At 65.8% G+C, this 19,440-nt stretch overlaps 2 protein-coding genes across 3 annotated transcripts; one reads left to right on the top strand and one right to left on the bottom strand.

Annotated features, from left to right (window-relative positions):
• Positions 1-1,588: 1,588 nt before the first annotated feature.
• On the bottom strand, positions 1,589-5,983 carry SYPL2 (synaptophysin like 2). 2 transcript variants are annotated; one of them, XM_080569257.1, is made up of 6 exons: positions 5,850-5,983; positions 5,073-5,144; positions 3,621-3,745; positions 2,779-2,980; positions 2,499-2,690; positions 1,589-1,991 (listed from the first exon to the last, which is right to left on the bottom strand). In XM_080569257.1, exons 2-6 carry the CDS (start codon positions 5,124-5,126, stop codon positions 1,863-1,865), a joined length of 702 nt encoding a protein of 233 aa, XP_080425383.1. In that variant the 5' UTR covers positions 5,127-5,144; positions 5,850-5,983; the 3' UTR covers positions 1,589-1,862. The 2 variants fall into 2 exon arrangements, with proteins under 2 accessions (XP_080425383.1, XP_080425384.1); XM_080569258.1 differs by lacking the exon at positions 5,850-5,983 and adding an exon at positions 5,278-5,448.
• A 375-nt stretch (positions 5,984-6,358) lies between these two features.
• PSMA5 (proteasome 20S subunit alpha 5) lies at positions 6,359-16,884 on the top strand. Its single transcript, XM_080569259.1, has 9 exons — positions 6,359-6,534; positions 7,119-7,185; positions 9,224-9,350; positions 10,311-10,378; positions 11,162-11,269; positions 11,372-11,430; positions 12,323-12,425; positions 13,615-13,701; positions 16,605-16,884. Exons 1-9 carry the CDS (start codon positions 6,506-6,508, stop codon positions 16,680-16,682), a joined length of 726 nt encoding a protein of 241 aa, XP_080425385.1. The 5' UTR covers positions 6,359-6,505; the 3' UTR covers positions 16,683-16,884.
• The last annotated feature ends 2,556 nt before the right edge of the window (positions 16,885-19,440 follow it).

Genomic DNA, 19,440 nt, shown 5'->3' with positions numbered 1-19,440 from the left:
TATAGGGACCCCCACCCGGGGCTGACATACGGCCCTACAGGGACCCGCACCCCGGGCTGACATACAGCCCTATAGGGACCTGCACCCGGGGCTGACATACAGCCCTATAGGGACTGGCACCCAGGGCTGACATATACCCTATAGGGACTGGCACCCGGGGCTGACATACACCCTATAGGGACCCGCACCCGGGGCTGACATACAGCCCTATAGGGACCCGCACCCGGGGCTGACATACAGCCCCATAGGGACCCGCACCCGGGGCTGACATACAGCCCTATAGGGACCCGCACCCGGGGCTGACGTACGGCCCTATAGGGACCCGCACCCCGGGCTGACATACACCCTATAGGGACCCGCACCCCGGGCTGACATACGGCCCTATAGGGACCCGCACCCGGGGCTGACATACAGCCCTATAGGGACCCGCACCCGGGCTGACATACAGCCCTATAGGGACCCGCACCCCAGGCTGACATACAGCCCTATAGGGACCTGCACCCGGGGCTGACATACAGCCCTATAGGGACTGGCACCCAGGGCTGACATATACCCTATAGGGACTGGCACCCGGGGCTGACATACGGCCCTATAGGGACCCGCACCCGGGGCTGACATACAGCCCTATAGGGACCCGCACCCGGGGCTGACATACAGCCCCATAGGGACCCGCACCCGGGGCTGACATACAGCCCTATAGGGACCCGCACCCGGGGCTGACATACACCCTATAGGGACCCGCACCCGGGGCTGACATACGGCCCCATCGGGACCCGCACCCGGGGCTGACATACAGCCCTATAGGGACCCGCACCCGGGGCTGACATACGGCCCTATAGGGACCCGCACCCGGGGCTGACATACGGCCCTATAGGGACCCGCACCCGGGGCTGACATACAGCCCCATAGGGACCCGCACCCGGGGCTGACATACAGCCCTATAGGGACCCGCACCCGGGGCTGACATACACCCTATAGGGACCCGCACCCGGGGCTGACATACGGCCCCATCGGGACCCGCACCCGGGGCTGACATACAGCCCTATAGGGACCCGCACCCGGGGCTGACATACAGCCCTATAGGGACCCGCACCCGGGGCTGACATACGGCCCTATAGGGACCTGAACCCGGGGCTGACATACAGCCCTATAGGGACCCGCACCCGGGGCTGACATACAGCCCTACAGGGACCCGCTCCCGGGGCTGACATACAGCCCTATAGGGAGCTGGGGCCCTGGGTTAACGTATAGCCCTATAGAGAGCTGGGCCCCCAGGGCTTCAGATATACCCACATGGAGAGCTGGGCCGCACAGCTTAACGTATAGCCCTGTAGGGAGCTGATCCCCCCCCAGCTTATGTATATCCCTATAGAGAGCTGCCCCCCCCCGCTCACACGTACCCCTACAGAGGACCCCCCGGGCTTACGTACGTCCCCCGAGAGAGCTGGGCCCCCGGGTGCCGTACGTGCCCTCACATGGAGCTGAGCCCCCAGGGGTCCGGCCCCCCGGCCCGGAGCAGCACAGCAGTGCCAGGTCCCCCCCCCCACAGAGCCGGACACGCAGGGGCGCCATGCACCCCGCACGGAGCTGGGTACCCAGGACCTTTATGCGCCTCCGTACAAGGGCGGGCACGCGGGGTACGGACCGGGACGCCCGGACCCCTGTACACAGCCAGACAGCAGCGGTTAATGCCCCGACCCTGCGCCCCCCCAACCGGGGGCGCACGTCCCTGCAGCAGCCGCCCCCCCGTGCCCCCGGGGCCCGCGACACCCCGTCCCCGGGCTGGTGGCCGGCGCGAGGTGCCCCGGGGACAGGCGTCCCCCCCCCCCCCGTGTCCCCCTGCCGCTGCCACCCCGGGGCGGCTACTGCTTGTCGATGGCTCCCTGCTCGGCCGCGCTGTCGCGGGGCGCAGCCTGCGCGTGCCACGCCGTCTCCTTGAACACGAACCAGCAGTTCCCGGCCCACAGCAGGAAATTGATGAAGCCGAAGAGCTGCAGGGAGAGAAGAGACCCGCGGCGTGGGGCACCCAGGGGTGTCCCAGCCCCGGGGACCCCCCGCCCCCCACCATCGCCGTGCCAGGGGCTGCGGTGCCACCGCCCGCCCCGGGGACCCGTGTGGCTGGGGGGGTCCGTGCTGTCCCCGGGGGCAGGGGGTGCAGGACGGGCCCCCCGTCCCGTGCCAGCAGCAGGCTCCGTGAGCAGCGCGGCTGCGGAGCGCGTGTGCGACGGCTTCCCACTGCCCTCTCCCGGCTGAGCTCAGGAATCCCACGTGGGTGTGTGTGCACGAGGGCTCGCGGGCACGGCTGTGCGTGCGTGCGTGCACACGTGTGCACGGTGTAGCTGTGTGTGCGTTCCCGTGTGAACACGTGCGCGCGCAGGTTTGCCGTGTGTGTGCGTGTGTGGCCCAGCAAACAGATGAATGCGTGTGCCCGCATCCACGTGTGCACGCATGTACACATGCACGCGCGTGCACGCAGCTCCCGCGCACCGTGCCCTCACCACGGAGATGTTGGCCAGCCCCATGGCCGGCGTGGCGCCCGCGTTGCACACCACGTCCTGGCCCTGGCACACGCTCATGGCGGCGATGAGGCTGGAGGGGCGCGTGGCCGCCTTCACGTCGCTCAGCCCCTTGCCCCACGCGGCCGCCGCCACCAGCCAGAGGAAGGCGAAGCAGACGGTGACGCAGAAATCCTGCCGGGACGAGGCACCGGGCTCAGCCCCTTCCCTGGCCTGCGCCGGCTGTGGGGCAGGATCCGGCCCCGGGGCGCAGCCACCTTACCACGAAGGGGAGCTTCTTGTTTTCGCCGTAGAGGGAATGAAAGCGCAGGTAGAGCACCAGAGCCGCCATGGCGTAGAGGAAAGAGAAGACCCCCAGGGTCACGAAAAATTCGGCGGGGGCGGAGAAGTCACCGACGAGGTGCAGGGTCCGGGTCTCAGACTCGCCCTCGCAGTCCGGCATCTCGAAGGGGATCTGGTATAACCTGGGTGCGGGGACGGCGGCGGGGTGACGCCGGTGGCCCGGGAACGGGCGGCGTGCTGGGGACAGCTCTGCTGCCCGAAATAACTGCTCTGGGGCATCCCTGAAGGATGGAGGGGAGGAGGACGGGGCATGGACCGCAGCCAGGTCCGATCCCTGGCGACCGAGGGAAGGGGCTAACGCCGCAGCTTGTGGCTGGCACGGCTCCCTCCTCGCCCTCGCTGCTTAACGAAGATCCCTACGGGAACAGGATGCGGAGCCAGCAGGAGGACGGGTCCCCCCCGAGGGATGCCCCCCGGTACCGGGGGGCCCCGGCAGCTCCCACGGCCATGCCTGAGCTCCTGCGTGACGCAGCAGAGGAGGCTCCTCCAGAGCAGCCTGCGCTTCTAAGCCCTCACCGATGGGGTGGACAAAATCCCACATCCACCCAAAATGCACCAAACCCCTGTGCTGGGCAGGGTCCCTCGCTGGATGCGGCCCCTCCCTGGCTGCGGTGCCACGGCCACAGCGTCGCAGCCAGCACTGAGCGCTGGGGACGAGGTTTAACCCCCAGCCGGCACCCCGTGTCCCCCCCCGGCCACATCCAGGTCTCTGCGGGGCCACGCTGGATTCGCTGGGGGGGAGCCCGGTTTTGCCCCCCTCACCTGAAGGGGTACCCGAACTGCACGGAAATGGCGCTCATCTCCTTGGTTTCGCCGTTGCACTTCACCGTTGCCCCGGTCTCGCCGCTGAAGGAGCCGCACGCCCCGAAAGCGAAGATGGCGAAGAGCTGCAAGAGGGGAGCAGCGGTCGGGGGGTGCACAGAACCCCGGGGACCCACCCGGACCCCGCAGCTGGCTGGGTTTCCCCCTGGCGCTGAGTCACGGCCGCGGCGGGCAGGGCGCGCTGCCACCCCGCAGCTGTCGGCCGCGTGCGCCAGCTCCCGGGCTGCCGCCTGCACCGGGCGGGGGGCGAAACGGGGGCAAAATGGGGGCGAAACGGGGGCGAAACGGGGCAGCGGGGGGGGGCGAGGACGCCGGGAGCATCCCCACCGAGGGACCCCGTGGCCTGTCCTGCCCTGGGGGTGGCAGCGTCGGGGAAGCAGCCCGGCCAGGCCAGACGCCGTGGGGACGGGCAGGTCCCCGCGCACACCGGGCAGCTCCCGCCACCGCCGCGGGTGTTTCCTCGCCGGGGCAGGAGCGCCCACGGCCGCCCCGCGCTGCGCCGCACATCTCCGGCACGGGACATCCCCGCGCTGCCCCGCTCCGGCGGGGCCTTGGCTCCCGTTCGCTCTCCGGGGGCTTTCCACCTGTGTCCCGTTTTGGGCTGCCCTCGCATGGGGGGGCCTCATCCTGGGCAGGAGCCACAACGGTGGGGGGGGCTTCGTGCCTCCCCGGGTGGACACTCCGGAGCTGCGGGGTCGGCACCGGGGGAGAAGCCCCCTTGGCCCCGCTCCTCCGGGCAGGAGACACCCAAAGGTGTCGGGCCGCGGCCCCGCGGGCCAGGTGGCCGAGCTGCCCCGTGCCTCAGTTTCCCCGGAGCTGGAGCCCACGGCGTGGCCGTGCTGCAGAAATGCCGCCCTCCCCGCGGCCCTGAAATACAATCCCGGAGCCATTCATAGCACGGCGGGGACCGGGGCCATGGAATTGCCCCCCCCCATGCCCAGGGTGCCCCTTCTTGGGGCTCGCTGCCCCCCTCTGCCCCCTTCCCTGCACGCCCGCTGCCCCCCAGACCCCACGGGAAGGAGGGGGCCCCAGCACCCCGAAGTCTCCGTCCCCTCCGGCGTGGCCACGTGAAGCCACCTGCTCAAGGTCACCGGGGGGGCCGCGGGGCCCGAACCGAAGCGGCCGAGCGGCCCCGCACCCAGAGCCCCCCGAGAAGCTCCGGCTGGGGTCCCCCCGCCCGTAGCCGCTGGGGTGGGGCAGGATCCGGGTGGGCTGGGGACTACGGGGTCCCCGGGGGGGGGGGGGGTCCCGCAGGCTTTAGGAAAGCGACAGGGACACCCCGAATCTGGGCTTGGGGTTAGGGCCCGATGGGGGCCGCAGGGCGGCAGCACCCGCGGGTGCTGGGGAAGGGGCCGGGGGGGTCCCGCTGCGCGGGGGGCGGGGGGCACTCACCCACTCCAGCACCTTGACGAAGCCCAGGGGCTCCAGGAGGCGGCCCCAGCGCATCCCGCCCAGGACCCGGTCCTGCGGGAGGGAGACAGCGGCGTGAGCCGGGGCCCCGGGGGCTGCCCGGGGGGAGCCGCGCCGGGCACCGGGCACCGGGCGGCCGCGGCGGGCACCCGCCCCCCGGCACCGGGGGTCGCCCCGGGGCCCCTACCTGCAGCCGGGGCGCCTTGTCGCCGGCCGCGGGGGCTCCGGGCTCCGACATGGCGGGGCCGTCGGGGCCGTCGGGGCTGCCTCCGCCGCCCGCTGGCGCCGCGCCGCTGTCAGAGCCGCCCCGGCGCCGCCACCGGGAGCCCCACCGCCCCCGGGCAGGCAGCGCCGCCCCGCCCCGGCTGCCCCCGGCCCGCCCCCGGCCCGGCCCCCGCCGACCACCGCGCCCGGGACGGCCCCGGCCCGCCCCCGGCCCCCCTCCGCCCCCCCCCCCCCGCCGGGACGGGCGGCCCCGGGGCTCCGGGCAAGGGCTGGCGGTGGTCCGGGGGCTGCCTCCGGCCGTCGGTCGGTGCCCCCGGCGGCCGGCCGGACCCCGCACCCCCCGCCCTGCCCCGCTAACCGGCAGCCCCGGAGCGCAGCGCGGGGCCGGGACCGGGACCGGGACCAACGCCCCCCCCCCCCCGCCTGGAGACCCCCGCCCCCCCCCCCCCCATCCCGAGCAGCTCCGGGCCGGCGATCGGGGAACCCCCGGCCCCCCCCGGCCCCCCCCGCCCCCCGGCCGCGTGCTGCCCGTACCGGGGAGGAAGCGCCACGGGGAAGCGGAAGGGTGGGGGAGGGGCGGCCCCCCGGGACTCCGGGGCCCCACGCCCGGGGGGGAGACCGGGGGCTCGGGGGGCCGGGCAGCGGCGACAGCCCCCCGCCTCGCCGCCCCCCCCCCCGGGGCCGCCCGGGACCCCCCGCCGCGCCCAAGGGCCCCGCCCCCTGCCGGTACGGCCCCGCCCCCATCCCGTTGGCCCCGCCCCATCCCGTTGGCCCCGCCCCCACAGCGCGCTGGCCCCGCCCCCATTCCCGCTCTGACCCCGCCCCCGAGGCGTGGCCCCGCCCCCTCCCTCTGGGTGCCCCGGGGCTCCTCCCCCCGTCGCGGCCCCGCCCCCTCCCTCGCCTCAGCCAATCCTCGCCCGCACCCGCTGCTCCCCCTCCCCTCCCCTTCCCGCCGCGCCGAGCCCGCCCTCCCCGCCTCCCTATTGGCCGCGCTTCCCGCGCGGCGGCCCAATGCGCTTGAGGCGCGGGCGGAAGCCGCGCGAGCGGGGCGGGGCCGCGCATGCGCGCCGCGAGGCGGCTGGCCGGAAGTGGCGGCGCACCCGGCTCGGGCACAGCGGCTCCCGCCTCCGCCGCGCTCCGGCCTCGGCTCCGCGCCCCCGCCGCTGCCGCCCCCCCCAGCCACCGCCGCCATGTTCCTGACGCGCTCCGAGTACGACCGGTGAGTGCCCGCCCGGCCCCGCCGCGCCTCGCCCAGCCCCGCGGCCTGCGGCTGAGTCAGCGGCCTGCGGCCGGCCCGGCCCTGCCCTGCCCGCGGGGCTCCGCCGGGAACGGGGGCGGCGGGGCCGGGCCCGGGGGCGTCTCGCGGAGCCCCGGGGCCGGTGGGGTTGGGGGAGCCCCCCGGGACCGGCCCCCTCACCCCAGAACCACGTCCCCGAGCACCGGGCCCCGCCTTGAGCAGCCCCGGGGCGGTGCCTCCCCCCTCCCTCCCCCCCCCCCCCGGGCAGCCCCCCAGCGCTTGAGCACTGCTGCTGGGCAGAAATGTCAGAAATGTCAGAAATAAACGTCAAAATGTCAGAAACGGCTCCTCGCTCCCACCCCAACCCCCCCCGGCACAACCTGCGGCTGCCCCCCCCCTCGTTCTCCTGCCTGGCGCGGGCCCGGGGAGCAGCGCTGGGGGGGGGGGGGGGAGCGCAGGGGGGGCGCCCAGGGAAGGGCCGGGGCCGCGGCTGAGGCAGAGCCCCCGGCCCCCTTGTCGCCTCCGGAGCTCTGCCTTTTGCACCATCTCTGGCGTTTTTCTTGCAGGGGTGTGAACACTTTTTCTCCGGAGGGGAGGCTCTTCCAGGTGGAGTACGCCATCGAGGCCATAAAGGTACCGCCTGCTCTCCCGGCCGTCCCGCCGCGCCGCTCGGGGCTCCTCCGCAGCGGCTCTGCCCGGAGGAAGGCCGGGCGGGTTCCGCTCTCCCACGCTTTGGTCTCGCTCTGCAGCGAAGCAGGCTTTGGCTAGCTTCCCAGAGCAGCGCGGCACTGAGCAGCACCGGGAGGACGCCGCTTTCCCATAGGTGCTGCTCCTGCCTGGGGCTGCTGGCAGCTCTATCCTGGCCTTTTACGTGCAGTCTGCAGAGCAGGAGCTGTGCCAGAGCGCGGTCCCTTCCATCCAGCTGCGCCTCCCGCGGCTCCGCTTGTCTGCTTTGTGCTCCTCGAAGCACGGGCAGCCCGGAGGGGCTGGGCCACGCTGCCCTCTGCCTCCTCGCCACCAATTTGCTCACAAAGCAAACGCAGTCCAGAGATGCTAATCCCCAAATCAAACCGCTAGAAGCTGGCGGCGAAGCGAGAGGTGCCAAGTGCTCACGTGCCGTGACTCCAGCTGCAGAAGGTGGCACCTGTGGGGTTCCTAAATGCTCCTCGAACAGCAGAGGAGCGCTCTGCTTCCCCTTTACCATCCTCGGCCAGCGGAGCGTTGCTTTCTGCTCCGTGTGCTTTATGATTGTGGAACCCCTTTTAAACCACAGCAACAACAAAGCAGCAGCCCTCCTCTGGGCGGGCTGCCTTTCGTGTTCTTAGCTCAGAGTGGGTCGCGGTTTGCTCAGGTGAGGCGTAAAACCTGGCAGGGGATGAAGCTGAGAAGCTGTCAGCAGCCCTCTGTGTGAACTGGGGGGAAGGGGGAGTGCGGGGTGGGGTCTGCCGGCTTCATCTTCCCTCTGCTGCTTTAGTTCGTTAAAGCATCCTTTAAATGAGGAGGCGAAAAGCAGTAATTCGTGTCGCTTAAGGCCCGGGGAGGTGAGAACTCTGGAGCGGAGGCCGGTCCCCATGCCACGTTTTATAGTTGCAAATACTTCTGGCAGAGTAGAAAGCGTCTGGAAGCTGTTAGGCTGTGCTGGTCTCCAGACGAGCTGACAAGCTGCAGACACGATTGTTTCAGCTCAGGGGGCTCCTGGGGGGCTCCTGGGACATGCCCGTGTGGTGCCTGCGCCCCGGGGTGTGGGATGAGTTGTTCACGTGCAGCGGCCTCACGGACGGAAACACCCCTGCAATAACGGCAGGCGTCCTTTTCTCACTTGGGGCTCGTGCCCAGCTGTGGCAGGCGCACGCTTAGAGGACGGGGGCTGTTGGGCCGTGCCTAAACCCACGAGCGCTGCGGGGGGGAGACCCCAGCCTGCCTCCGCTTACAGACCCGGGGGCGCTCACTGCCACAATTCCCCCGGCTGCTCTGAGCCGAGCAAGCAGCCCCGCGCGACGTCTGGCGCAGTCACCCCGGGGAGGCCCCGAGCTCGTGATGTGACAGCCCCGAGGCCTCGTGGCTGGCTGGGGTGGGGCCGCGCTGGGTGCTTCCAGCACCCGCACGTTGGGGGAAAACACTGCAGGGGGATGAGCTCTGCCTGGAACGCGGAGCGTGGTGTGCGCGCGGTTTGCTCTCCTCCACACTAAATTTTGTGGACAAAAGGCGTTGAGGAGGAAAGGAGCTGACCGACAGAGCGGTGCCTGAGCCGGGAGTGCAGGCACCGCCAGAACTAAAGGCCGTTCTGCGAGCTCCGTCTCTCACATCAGTGCTTCTTGTGTCTCGCAGAGCCGGGTTCACAAGGCCTTTTAAAATCATACGGCTTTAAGCGGTAAAACTCGATGTTGCTCGGGGAAGAGGTTGAATTATTTGCCCTGACGCCGCTGGTCCTGAGGAGCTGACCGGCAGGCGGGAGCACGGGCTTCGCCCTTGCAGCTCCCCGCTTCGAGCTGTAACGGAGCGCAGCTCTGGGCGGTTTTGCGTGCAGGTTTTCTGCCTTGCCGATGTGTCCGGCTCCGAAACAGCGTCCCTACAAGTGGCATAAAGCGGGATCGGTGCTGCACCGTGGTGTTTATGCTCTGTCGTGGCTGCCCCGCGCTGGGCGTGGTGGTGTAACGGTGGTTGTTTGCAGCTCGGCTCCACGGCCATCGGGATCCAGACCTCGGAGGGCGTTTGCCTGGCCGTGGAGAAGAGGATCACCTCCCCGCTCATGGAGCCCAGCAGCATCGAGAAGATCGTGGAAATAGATTCCCACATAGGTAAGGGGAAAGGAGAAGCGCGCGTCTGCTGCCCCTGGGCACGGCCCTCCGGTTCTGTGGGGGTGTGCAGCAGAGCTGTCCCCTGCGAGCTCCAGAAGCTGCGCCTCAGGCCCGGCCTTTCCTGCGGGCAGCTCAGCCGAGCCCAGCGGGAGCCCTCAGCCCTCGGCGAGCAGCAGGTCCTGGCCGCTGGTTTTCCAGGCCGCAGGCCAGCAGGACATAGCTGCGGGAGCAGGAAGGGGCAGCTGAAGCACCCCTGCCCCCCGCCTTCCATGACCTCCCTCGTGAAGGCTCATCCCAAAATTAGCTCCGGGAGGGCAGGGAATTACTGCAATGTAAAGGCTTGACTCTGGGCCAGGTCCTCCTGGGGCACTGATGCCCGGCCCTCTGCTCGCAGCAGCCTTCCGCACCCTGGGGGGGCCCACGGAGCTCTCGTTACCAAATATGTCACGCGAAGAGCGGGAGACCTCCCAGATGGCCGCGTTGCCGACGATATGGGTCATGGCAGCTCGGGAGCCCTCGCAGGGTCTCATTTCCTCCTCCCGTGCGCCCTCCTCGGAGCAGGGAGCGGCTTCGTGCCGCGGGCTCCCACGGGGGCTGCTCCAAAGCCCCCAGCGCGGAGCGAGCCAGCCCTCCCCGCAGCAGGGCCCGACACCTTCCCCTCCCCGCGGGCTCGCGGCTCCTCCGGGACGGCCTCGGATGCGTCCCCGTGAGCCGATCCGGACCCGGGGCGGGTGGGAGGCCTGGGAGACGCCAGCTGCGCGTCCGTCCCAGCGGGCGCCGCTCGAGCGGGAGCGCTGCCGCCCTGCTCCTCGGCAGCGCCGCTTCCCTCCCCTGCTCCCCGCTCCCCGGCGAGCCACCGCGTCTCGGGGCGCTCCCCGCGGGCTTCGGGAAGTCGGGGGGGGGGGCAGAGCGCCTTGCAGGTCGGTGAGGAGCTGACGCGTGCTTTCCCTCTGCTTCCAGGCTGCGCCATGAGCGGCTTAATAGCTGATGCAAAGACTTTAATCGATAAAGCCAGAGTGGAGACTCAGGTAAGGCTCGATGTTTCTCTTCGCAAAACACCGGCGCTGGTCTCCGGGGCGGCTGCCGTGGGAAGGTCGCTGCCTCGAGGGAACCGGTGTGGAGCGGGAGGCCTGCGGGGAGCCTGGCTTCCCACGCGGGGCTCCTGCAGAACGAACAGGCGGCGTCTCCCATGCTGCGAGTTTTCCTTTCTGGTGCTGAGCGTTTGGTGGGGCTCTTCGGGCGTGGTGTCCAGCGCCCGCGTAGCCTCCGAACGCTGGCGGTGCCCGCCACCGACTGCGTGGTGCCTGGTGTGTCGGGCTGCGTTTTGTCAGAAGATTGGCTCGGTTGTAATTTTGGCCCCTTGAAATTCCTCTGTGCTTTAGGTACTGGGGTCCCGGCACAAATCACTGCTCTGTATTTAAAAGCTTATCCCGGGGGGGCTTTCCGGTGTGCCAGCACTGCTCCTGTGTCTGGGGAACCGGATCGCCCCACCCCTTCGGAACGGGCCCTGGAAGCACGGGGACGGGGTGCCCTGGCCCTGCGTCTTCCTCCTGGGGATCCCTTGGGGTGGCTGCAGCTTTTCTGTGGGATCCATCCCGAGCTTCTCAGCGCGTCCTGCACCAACGGCTCCTTTTGGTGCTCCCATCCTGGGGCCCAACGCGCAGCGCCCCGTGTGCCCCCGCCCGTCGGGAGCGGCCGGGCGAAGCTGCCTTTGTGGCTGCGCGGGGTGCTGCTCCGGGCCGCTGCGGGTGGCCCAGGCTCGTCCTCGCAGGGCAGCGAGGCGATAACTTGAATCCTCTCTTTCCCTGCAGAATCACTGGTTCACCTACAATGAAACCATGACGGTGGAGAGCGTGACGCAGGCCGTCTCCAACCTGGCGCTGCAGTTTGGGGAGGAGGACGCGGACCCCGGCGCCATGGTGTGTAGCGGCAGGGCTGGGGGTGCTCCACGAGCCTGCTCCCGCCTCTCCTCCGACTTTGCCGTCGGCCTTGCCTAACCTGTCGGCTGCTTTCTGTTGCAGTCTCGCCCGTTTGGTGTCGCGCTGCTCTTTGGAGGAGTTGATGAGAAGGGACCCCAGCTGTAAGTTCAGCTCTGTGATCCAGGCCAGCTTTGGGAACGGAAACTTCCCGGCGCTCTTTAATGGCTTGGTTCTGCGGTTTTCTTTAAGCTAAACCCCTGGGGTTTATCCCATTGTGTACCTGACGTGTTTGGTAATGCTTTTAAGCCTGCCTTTCAAAACAAGGGTTAGGGCAGCGCTCACGCAGCCTGCTCCTCCAGGGTTGAAGAGTGTGCTGTGTCTGCGGCGAATCTCGGCTTTTCTCTGTGTGGCCTCCTGGGCAGGAGGGAGGTGTTAGAGCTCTCCTTGTCCTGGGTTTATTCTTACCTTTCCCTAAAGGACCAGCAGAGCCACCGGTAACATAATATCTGCAGCCTGCTGTAACATTCCTTGGGGAGGTGGAGTGCTTGTAACCTGAACTCCTGGGCTTGAAACAGCCTCACAGCCTCCGCTGGAGGTGGGATTGGCTCCGCAGAGCCAGCCCAAAAAAGTCTCCCTCCCGAGAGCAGTAGTGAAAACGTGCTGATTTTCTTAAAAGGGAAAAGGGCAAAAAACACTCAGCTATGAGCATGGAGGGGAGCGCACAGCTCCCTCCGAGCCTACCAGCCCCCCGGGGGGCTGCAGGAGACCCCTGGGCGCTCCTCAAGCCTCCTCTGAGTGCCAGGAGGAGCAACCTGCAGCCGCGCTTGGTGCGGCAGCCCCCGAGGCCGGGCGCAGCGAGCGGCTGCTGTGAGCTCGGCCACGTGCTGGCAGACGGGCTGCTGCTCCCGCGGGGGCCCTGTTCCTCCCCAGCTTTGAGCGGTGCCGAGTGCCCCGTGGGGAGGCTGCGGGCCTGGCGGAGGAGGAGAGGCCCTCGCGATGCCGCAGCGCGGGGCAGGGTGCGCCTCTGTTCACTGTCACCTGTGTTCCCGGCAGGTTTCACATGGACCCCTCGGGGACGTTTGTTCAGTGCGATGCCAGAGCAATTGGGTCCGCCTCGGAAGGCGCGCAGAGCTCCCTGCAGGAGGTTTACCATAAGGTAAAAGGCCGCGGTGGGTTGACATCGCACGAGTTAGAAGTAGCTCGTGACTCACGAGGGTCCGCTCGTTTCCTTACCCACGAGCGATTTGCGAGACTCGAGTGCTCTGGAGGAGGTGCGTGAGCCTGGCAGGGCTGGGCTCGGTCCTTGGCAGCCGAGCTGGTGACTGGACGGCAGCGGGGAGCTGCTGGTGAAGGATCTCCACGGCGAGGAGCGCTACAGCCGGCAGCTCCTCTCCGGGCTGTGGCTGCTGGGGCAGCTTCGTGGGACATGAGCCCAGAGCCCGAGATGCCGGTTCTGCCTCCAGCGGGTGACAATTGAGTCCATGTCAGGAAGCCCGCTATAAATAAAAGAGCTGCTGTACGAGCACGGCCAGGCAGCAGCAGGGCTCAGTGTGGATGCAGCCCAAAGCATAAGGAAGTAACGCGAGAGATGTTTCGCTAGGCTTGCAGATCTGTTGAGCCAGCGGAGTTGATGGCTTTTGTACTGCAAGTCCTCGGCCTGTTGGATAAGCAGTAAAACGTTCCTTCCCTCTGTGTCAGAGGAAATCAAATACTGTAATGAAAAGCGTAATTGGTGCAGTTGATTGCCTTGAGGACTTCCAGCCTAAGACTCAATAATCTGATTTATTAAGTAGCAGAATTGCCAGGGTTCTGGGCTCCGTGGCTTGTTCGCCAGCTCCCGAGCGCAAAGTTACTGCAAGCACAGCCATCGTCCCTCTGAACATCGCACAGCCGTCAGGCTCTAGTTCCCCTCGCGCAGGGATTTACGATATGAAAGCAGGAAGACCTCTGCCAGGAGTCCAGCTTTTCAGAGCTTCCAGCGGAGCTCGGGGGGGAGCTGCTTGACAGACAGTAACTGGTGAAGGGAAGCGGACCCTCGCGCCCTGGTCCTGCCAGCAAGGTTTGTGTGCCCAGATTAACAGTCCTTAAGCTTTATAAAAAGTTATACAGAAACAGAAAGTCGCCGTCCTTGCAATTGCCACTGTCCTGCCTGAACAGTGCACTTTGATCTCTTGTTGATACTGTAGATAATTTGATAAGCTTTTAAGTTTGCTGCCAGTGACAGCTTAAAGGATTTGAGAAAAAGAGCGGGGAGAGCAGCGCGCTTCTGGAGTCAAAGGGGTAACGACAGAACGAGTGCTTGCTCGAGCATCAGCAGTGCAATTAACGAGTGATTTGTTTTACAGTCAATGACGCTGAAAGAAGCGATCAAATCTTCCCTTGTCATCCTGAAACAAGTTATGGAGGAGAAACTGAATGCAACCAACATTGAGGTAACTATGGCTGTTAACAGCACGCAGTTGTGGCTTGCGACGTAAATAAGTCTGCGCGGCGTGTAGCCCGGGCTTCCTCGGTGCAAATCCCCCTGGCCGCACAGCAGGCGTGGCAGGAGCGTGCTGTGTTTTAAACGCCCAGGTAAGGAAGTTGCCTGCTGGAGAGGAGGGCTGCCTGCGCTTGTGGAGCGAGGGCACTGCCCAAGCCAGCGGCTGGCTGGCTGCGGATGGTCTTGTGATTTGAAACTGCTCGTTGTAGTACGTTGCGGGGTGCACTGGGAGGCTTTTGGAGCTTTCTTTGGTTTCTGGATGTGTGCGGCCAGGTGCATTTGCCTCGCTTGAGCGGGGTGCTGGTGCAAGCAATTCTCCCTGGGCTGGGGCTGGGTGGGAGTGGAGCGCCCCCGACCTTACGCAGGCAGGCAGCCAGCGAGAACCTGTCGTGCCAGCAGGATTGCTTTTTCTTCCCCTGGGTTTAGCCATTCTTTTTTTCCCTGGTACTTGTAATATTAGAAGGAATGAAAATTATACAGCTTCTGGACTTGCTATATTCAGTCCTGGCTGGGTGCCAAAAATCTGTCGGACAGAAGGACCAAAGAGGGGAAGCCTCCAGGAACGAGTGTGCTTCGCTAACCTCCGGCTCTTGCCTGCGAGGGCTCGCGGAGCTCAGCCTGACCCCGGCGTGCAGCTCCCGGAGGTTACGATGGGAGCAGTTGTACCTGTCCCCTCAAACCTCGACTGTTAGGCTGTGACGGTTCTCCTCAGGTAGCAAAGGTAAAACAAACAAACGAAACCTTCCCGTTTGGTAGTGATAACGGGCAGATGATGAGCAAGGCTGGCATATAGAGTTTGCTTCTATTTCTGGCGGGTTATGAGACACGAGACCTTTTCAGATTGTGGCGTTCTGACTCAAGCTGCTCTTCTCCCGCTGTTCTCCCCTTCCTTTCCTCTGAGCACTGGGGACCCGTTTCCCAAAGACCCTGGAAGTGCGCACCCCATCGTTTTTACAAAACACTCCTGCTGGGGACCCTTCTGACGTGATTAACTGGCTTCCTTTGAAGGGAAGGGGCCCGCAGGCAGGGAGCAGCACGCTGAAAACTGAGATGCCCTCTCCAGAAGCGATGCCAGCCGCCTGAAATCTGCTTCCCCAGCTGCACTCCCACCACGGGCAGATCAGTTCTCTCCTGATCAGCTTCACGGCTCTCCTGCAAGATCCGCAGTACAGTGCAAAGGAATTGAGGCAGGGTAGCATGTACAGTATCCTTATGTCGTGTCCCCGTTTGACAGGGCTTAACTGTGCTTGGCAGAGCTCTGAACGTATTGAGGAATCGTATCGGGGTGAAGTACGAGAGGAATGTGCTGAGGATTAAAAGGTCACTATTGACTCAAGTCACCCTTCTGGTTGAAAATCCTTCACCTGAAGTTGCTGCTTTGCTTTCTAGCTTTTGCAGAAGTATGTGGTGCTTCACTTCATTTACTCACGCCACTTCTCTTTCTTGTGTGGTTTTTTTCCACCTAGCAGCAAAGGGAAGGGGGAGTGTGGTCACGGAACAGTTAAATCCGTTGGCAGCCACGTTCAGGAACCTTAAACAACGTTATGCTTTTTAAATTAATTACTCCCCTGCGAAGCCTGTAAGGCAATAGCTAAGCAAAGTTTTGGTATGCGGGCAGTGAGGCGCAGGCTCGAGCAGACATGGAGAAGTCCTGGTGTGGGTAGCAGGCTGCAAACACGCGTGCTCGAGGCTGTCGGGTCCATCAGGGCCGGTGGCAGCGCACGCAGCAATGGCTCGAGGTGCCTGTGGTAGCACCCGACGTCTCTGGGAACGCCCGCTAAGACCTGGGCTGCGCAGGGGTCTCGCCCTGAGCGTGCAGGCTGTTCCTCCTCGGTGAAGGCAGGCGCTTGCCCTCCCTCTACCCGCGCCGTTTGTCGGGTGACCTCGCGATCCAGGAGGGGCTGTGGGACGTGCCAGGACCCCCCGAGCCGTGCTCACTGCAGCCACGCACGCGGATCCCTCGGCAGCGCAGATGCGGGCGCGGTGCCGGGGGCATCTGCGAGCGAGCTCTGGAGCATCCCCGGAGCTCCTGCAGCTTCTTGGCTCGCCCGCCTGCAGCAGCTGCCTGCGCCTTGGGCTTCTGCGCCGTGAGCTAGGTGCAAACAAAAGTCCCACTTGCATTCCTCTGGCAGTCTCACAATTCTTCAAGTATCTCTTGTTCTGGTGCTTGCCCTGTGAAATGTCGCAGCTGTCTGCCCTGGACGCTGCCTCACGCCGTTCCTGGCACAGCGGCAGGGCGCTGAGTTGTCCCCCGCGCCGTCCCTTGGGCTGAGCCATGTCAGACGTTGTCTCGGCAGCGTTTGGCCCGCTTGGTAGGGCACCAGGCAGTTGCAGGGTGCAGCCTGGTGACCAGCTTGCTTACTGGTGGTGGTCAGTGATCAACAGGCAGTTTGCCTCAGTTTTGCAGAGCACATCTGCATTCCCCCTAAGAGTATTTTGCTGCCTCTGTCCCCTTAAAGCCAATAATGGGCCAGGATTTGTACCCTTGGTTGCTGGAGGAGAAGAGGCTGCAGCGCGAGGAACCCCTCTCCCAAGCAGTGTTTGATGAGGAGCTCGTGTTAACGGGGTCTTTTTCCACAGCAAGCAGAAGCAGGGCCTGAGTGTTCCCAGTAGATGTTCCCTGCTGCTGCTACTATGAGGAGACTGAGTCAATTAAAAGCTATTTCTGCGGCAGGCAGCTATTTTAGGGAATCAAAGAGCATGTTACGGGGTGGAATGATCTTGCTGGGCTGGCAGATCAGGCCGCCGAGAAGGAACAGCTGCTCTGTCTGCCGTGGCTTCTCTCTGTTCCCTGCCCCATGCTGTCACTTCATGTATGCAGGCGCACTTAACCCCTTGCTCCTTCTCTTTCAGCTTGCCACCGTGGAGCCTGGGATGAAGTTCCACATGTACACGAAAGAGGAGCTTGAAGAGGTCATCAAGGATATTTGAAAGGGAGAGAGAGACTCCCTCAAAGGCTCATTCCCCCGATCAAAGAACCGACTCTCAGTTCCTTCCAGTACCTGTGATTTTATTTCCAGCAGCATCTGTAATTGCTCTTCTCAGAAGGCTCCTGAGGTTTTTTTTTACAGTTTCTGTACATAACTGATCTCTACATTAAGAGGAAATGATAATAAATCATTTTGTTACTCTACCCTGGGTTCCTCGTAACGGGGGGGCGCTCAGACCGGCCACGGGGTGGGTGAGGATGGGGTCGTGCTGCAGCCGCAGCGCGGGGCCGGGGCTGCGCTGTCCCTGTCCCTGTCCCTGCGGCACGCGGCGCTCGCCCTGCGCCGGTCACAGGTCTCCCTCTCGTGGAGGACGCGGAGCTGGGCTCTGGCCCAGGGAGGAAATCCACAACGGAGAGGGTTTGTGTTTCCTCCTGGGGGGAGCCTGGAAATGCCCCTAACAACAGTGACGGAGCGGGGGTGGGACAGATCTGGGTTAATGGGGCAACCCTTGCCTAAATGGGGCAGACACCGCTTCCTTTGGGGAGCGGGCTGTCGGGCTGGCAGACTTCTGCTCATCTCCTTAACGGGGCTTACTGCTTTTGTTTCTGGTTACCTCCTGCAGCCATCTCCCTCCTGATCCTCGAAACGTCGTCTCAGCCCCTGAGGCTGCTGCAGGCGCGGCAGGAAGCGGGGCTTAGCGCAGGGCTGCGCAGCCTCGGGCTCTGCCCTGCGCCTGGTACCTCGGGAGGGCAGCCCGGGCCGTGGGGCCGTGGGGCCGCTCGCTCCGTCCTGCTCCACGAGGTCACAGCCTCACCCCGAACAAAACGGCCTTGTGTGCTGCGGGGGAAACAGCTGCCGCCGGGGGGGGAGCGCCCTGGCACGGGGCCGCTTCCAGCGCTCCGTTGGGCTGAAAGCGCTGGCTTTCTGCTCAGCTTGGCGGCGGGGACGGTCTGCGTGTCCCTGCAGCCTGGCAAAGCCACGCGCAGCAACCTGCTGCCGCCGACGTCCCAGCTGCCAGCCTCGGCCCTCTGCAGAGGGGAAAAGGCCGGGCCTGTTCGTTTTGTTCCTCTTTTGCTCCTGCCAAACGGACGCAGGAAGGGAAGCTCTGGAAGACCGGTGCTGGGATAACGCCAGCGCTCAGAGGAGCTGAGCCCCCGCCTTGTGGCACAGCAGCCACCGGGATCGGTGGGGTCGGCCCGGCCCCGCAGGCGGAGGAACAGATGCGGGGAGCTGTGGACTTCGCCCCGCAGGGACGCTTCCTGCAGCCGCGCCTGGCTCTGGCTCTGCCCACCGACCCCCCGAGCTGTTGCCCCGGTCCCCCGGTGCTGCCCCCATCCCCAAAACGAGCCCGGGCAGCGGCGGGGGAACGTCCCTCGTCCAGCCACCGCCCCGTGGGCCGTGCTCATAAAACCGCCCCGTGAGCGAAAGCGGGGCTGGTATCGGCCCACGGGGGCGGAAGAAACGAGCGCCCCGCAGCCCCCCGCGTGAGCTCGGCCCCGCTGCCCCGCGCCGGACCCCGCGGCGCTCCTCCCAGGCTTGTTTGTGTCCCAGAAAACACAAAAAGCTGATTCTTCCCGGCGCGGTCCTTCGTGCCCTGCCCTCGTCACACGGCTGCTGGCTCCGCGGCGGCTGCTCCGTGGCAGTCCGGGCTCTGGGCCCCGCTGAGACGGGCGAGGGGCTGCGGCCGCGTCCCAGCCGGGCACCCCCGGGGATCTCCTCACGGCTTTCCCCCAGCGAGCTCTGGAAAAGCCTTTTTCAGGGGGGAAAAAAAAAACAGAAGGCTGACGCGGCAGGAAAACGCGGGTTCCAGTTCTGCGAATGGCAAAGGGCAAAGCGAGCACCGGGCCGGGCAGCTCCCGGGCCCCGCCGCGGCCACGCCGATGGAGCCGGGCACGGGGGGCTCCTGCGGGGTGATGCCACGGGGGCGGGTGTGACGTCACACGGCGGGTGTGACGTCATGGGGCAGGTGTGACGTCATGGGGCAAGTGTGATGTTGTGGGGCAGGTGTGATGTCGTAAGCCAGGTGTGATGTCACGAAGCGGGCGTGATGTCACGCGCCGGGTGTAATGTCACACTGTGGGTGTGATGTCACACAGCAGGTGTGATGTCGTAATTTGGGTGTGACGTCACGCCATGGGGTCATGCCTCAGAACCTGGGGTTTATTTCCCCAAACCTGGGGTTATTCCCAAAACCTGGGGTTATTTCACAAAACTTGGGTTTTATTTCCCAAAACCTGGGGTTTATTTCCCCAAACCTGGGGTTTATTTCCCCAAACCTGGGGTTTTGCCCCAGTCCCGGCCCTTGTGCCCCAAACTCGGCAGTTACGTCCCCAAACCTGGGGCTGTGTCCCAAAACCTCGGCCTTTGCCCCAGCGGCCGGGACTGTCTCCAAACCGAGGGTTATGCCCCAAAACTCGGCTTTATGCCCCAAACCACGGGGTCACGCCCCAAGACCTGGGTTTATGCCCCAAAGCCGAGGGGTATGCCCCCAAAACCCGGCGTTATGCCCCCAAACCAGAAGCCGTGTCCCAACCCCGGCCCTTTTGCCCCAAACCCCGCGGTTCTGCCCCAAACCCGCCGGAGCCCCCCCCCCCCCCCCCGCTACCTGCCGCCTCGGCCAATCAGAAAATCGCTCCGCCGCCCCCCCCGGCGCCGCCAATCAGAGCGCTGTCGCTAGGTGGATTAGAGCCCGGGGTCAGGAGGGAAGGGGGCGGGCTCGCGCCCATCGTGCTACGGCCGTTGGCCAGTGGCGGGAGGAG

Source organism: Anser brachyrhynchus (assembly GCF_964034855.1).
Source record: "Anser brachyrhynchus genome assembly, chromosome: 27".
Lineage (NCBI taxonomy): Eukaryota > Metazoa > Chordata > Aves > Anseriformes > Anatidae > Anser > Anser brachyrhynchus.
Note: the sequence above shows the minus strand (reverse complement) of the source record. Positions and strands in the feature narration are given on the sequence as shown.

Coding starts and splice junctions, on each gene's coding strand:
- SYPL2 (XM_080569258.1), bottom strand. CDS start 5,328: ATGTCGGAGCCCGGAGCCCCCGCGGCCGGCGACAAGGCGCCCCGGCTG. Junction 2,981..3,620: donor CAGTTCGGGTACCCCTTCAG/GTGAGGGGGGCA, acceptor CCCCGCACCCAG/GTTATACCAGATCCCCTTCG. Junction 1,992..2,498: donor GGCTGGCCAACATCTCCGTG/GTGAGGGCACGG, acceptor CTCTCCCTGCAG/CTCTTCGGCTTCATCAATTT.
- PSMA5 (XM_080569259.1), top strand. CDS start 6,506: ATGTTCCTGACGCGCTCCGAGTACGACCG. Junction 6,535..7,118: donor ACGCGCTCCGAGTACGACCG/GTGAGTGCCCGC, acceptor TTTTTCTTGCAG/GGGTGTGAACACTTTTTCTC. Junction 12,426..13,614: donor TGCAGGAGGTTTACCATAAG/GTAAAAGGCCGC, acceptor TTTGTTTTACAG/TCAATGACGCTGAAAGAAGC.